The sequence below is a fragment of the Eimeria mitis genome, genomic scaffold, assembly GCF_000499745.2.
Source record: "Eimeria mitis Houghton genomic scaffold, Emh_scaff4672, whole genome shotgun sequence".
In the NCBI taxonomy this organism is placed as follows: Eukaryota; Apicomplexa; class Conoidasida; order Eucoccidiorida; family Eimeriidae; genus Eimeria; species Eimeria mitis.
This window is the reverse complement of record NW_013572977.1, coordinates 2,808-4,487: the sequence shown is the minus strand read 5'-3', so window position 1 is coordinate 4,487 and position 1,680 is coordinate 2,808. Positions and strand designations below refer to the sequence as shown.

At 45.1% G+C, this 1,680-nt stretch overlaps 1 protein-coding gene across 1 annotated transcript; it reads right to left on the bottom strand.

Annotated features, from left to right (window-relative positions):
- Positions 1-1,413: 1,413 nt before the first annotated feature.
- Positions 1,414-1,671, bottom strand: EMH_0076960 (uncharacterized protein; the record flags this gene model as incomplete). The annotated part of the gene is made up of 1 exon (XM_013499788.1): positions 1,414-1,671. One exon carries the CDS (start codon positions 1,669-1,671, stop codon positions 1,414-1,416), a length of 258 nt encoding a protein of 85 aa, XP_013355242.1.
- Between the last annotated feature and the right edge of the window lie 9 nt (positions 1,672-1,680).

Sequence of the window (1,680 nt, the reverse complement as noted above, 5' to 3'; positions counted from 1 at the left end):
GCAGCAGACAACGCTGCTGCTGCTGCTGCTGCTGCTGCTGTCTGCTTCAGCAGGATGATCGTGATGGTTGGGTTTGCATGCGTTTGTTAATTTCTTTTAATTATTTTAATATTAATATTTATAGAATTTATATTATTTTATTATTGCTGTTGCTGCTGCTGCTGTTGCTGCTGCTGCTGCTGCTGCTGCTGCTGCTGCTGATCAGCAGCAGACAGACCACCGGTGTGTGTGTGTTTCTGTGTGAGCTCAGCAACTATAAAGAATATAAATAAAATAAATAAAATAATAAATAAAGAATATAATTAAATTTTATAAATAAATAAATTTATTACTAGCAACAAAAAAAAAAAATAAATAAAGAGCTGAGCATACACCCGGAGCGTAGACACCGGCAGCCCCCCCTGGGGTGTACATGCAGCTCTTGTATATAAAAAAAACGAGAAAAACGATTAAAATATAAATAAATGTTTTGTTTTTTATTAATATTATTATTTATTTAAATAAAATAAATTAAATACACTCATCAGCAGAGAAAAAAAGAAAAAAACTAAACCCTCTCTGTGTATGAGGCATACACAGAGCGGCTAGCCACCAGGGGGGCCCCCTTTGTTTATTTTGTTTTTATTTTTTTCTTTTTTCTTTTTTTGTTGTTTTATTTTATTTTAATTTATTTATTTTATTATATTTATACAGCACAAAGAAATCCGCATGCTTTGTCTTATTCTCTCCTGGCTTATATAACCACTCATACATCTAAACCCTAAACCCTAAACCCTAAACCCTAAACCCTAATATTTCTCATCAGGCCGCATGCATCAACAGCCTTGGGGGCCCCAGAAGACCCTTTCTTTAGGGGGCCCCTAAGGCCCACTGAATGCATGCATTCGCGTTTGCTGCTGCAGCAGCAGCTGCAGCAGCAGCAGCAGCAGCAGCAGCAGCAGCAACAGCTGCAGCAGCAGCAGCAGCAGCAGCAGATACAATCTCTCCTCCTGGTTGCTGCCTCCTCTCCTCTCTCCTCTCCCGATAAACAATAACCTATCTCTATCTCTCTCTAAAACAAAAACAAAAATCTCTCTCTTTCTCTTTCTCTCTCAAGGGTTTAGGGTTTAGGGTTTAGGGTTTAGGGTTTAGGGTTTCGTGTATATAGAGAAAATGTTTGCGGGGCTTAAAGAGATGCTGCCGGGGCAGCAGAAGCCCCCTCCCCCCTCTCAGACCCCAGCGCAGCCTGGGGGCCCCTCTGGGGCCCCCGCGGGGGCCCCCCAGGGGGCCCCCCAGGGGGGCCCCCAGGGGGCCCCCCCCCCAGAACAGGGAGAGGGAGCAGCAGCAGAAGCAGCAGAAGTGAATGCAACAATACAAGAAGGAGAAGAACCACTGGATGAAGCAGAAGTAGAAAAAATGCTGTTTGATGAATATTTAGGTTTGTTGCTGCTGCTGTTGCTGCTGTTGCTGCTGTTGCTGTTGCTGCTGCTGTTGCTGGTGTTGGTGTTGGTGGTGTTGCTGCTGTTGCTGCTGCTGCTGTTGCTGCTGTTGGTGTTGGTGTTGGTGTTGGTTTTGTTGGCGTTGCTTTTGGTGCTGTTGGTGTTGCTGCTGCTGCTGTTGCTGCTGCTGTTGCTGCTGTTGCCGCTGCTGTTGCTGCTGCTGCTGCTGGTACGGGGGCTGCTGCATCCGCATCAGCAGCAA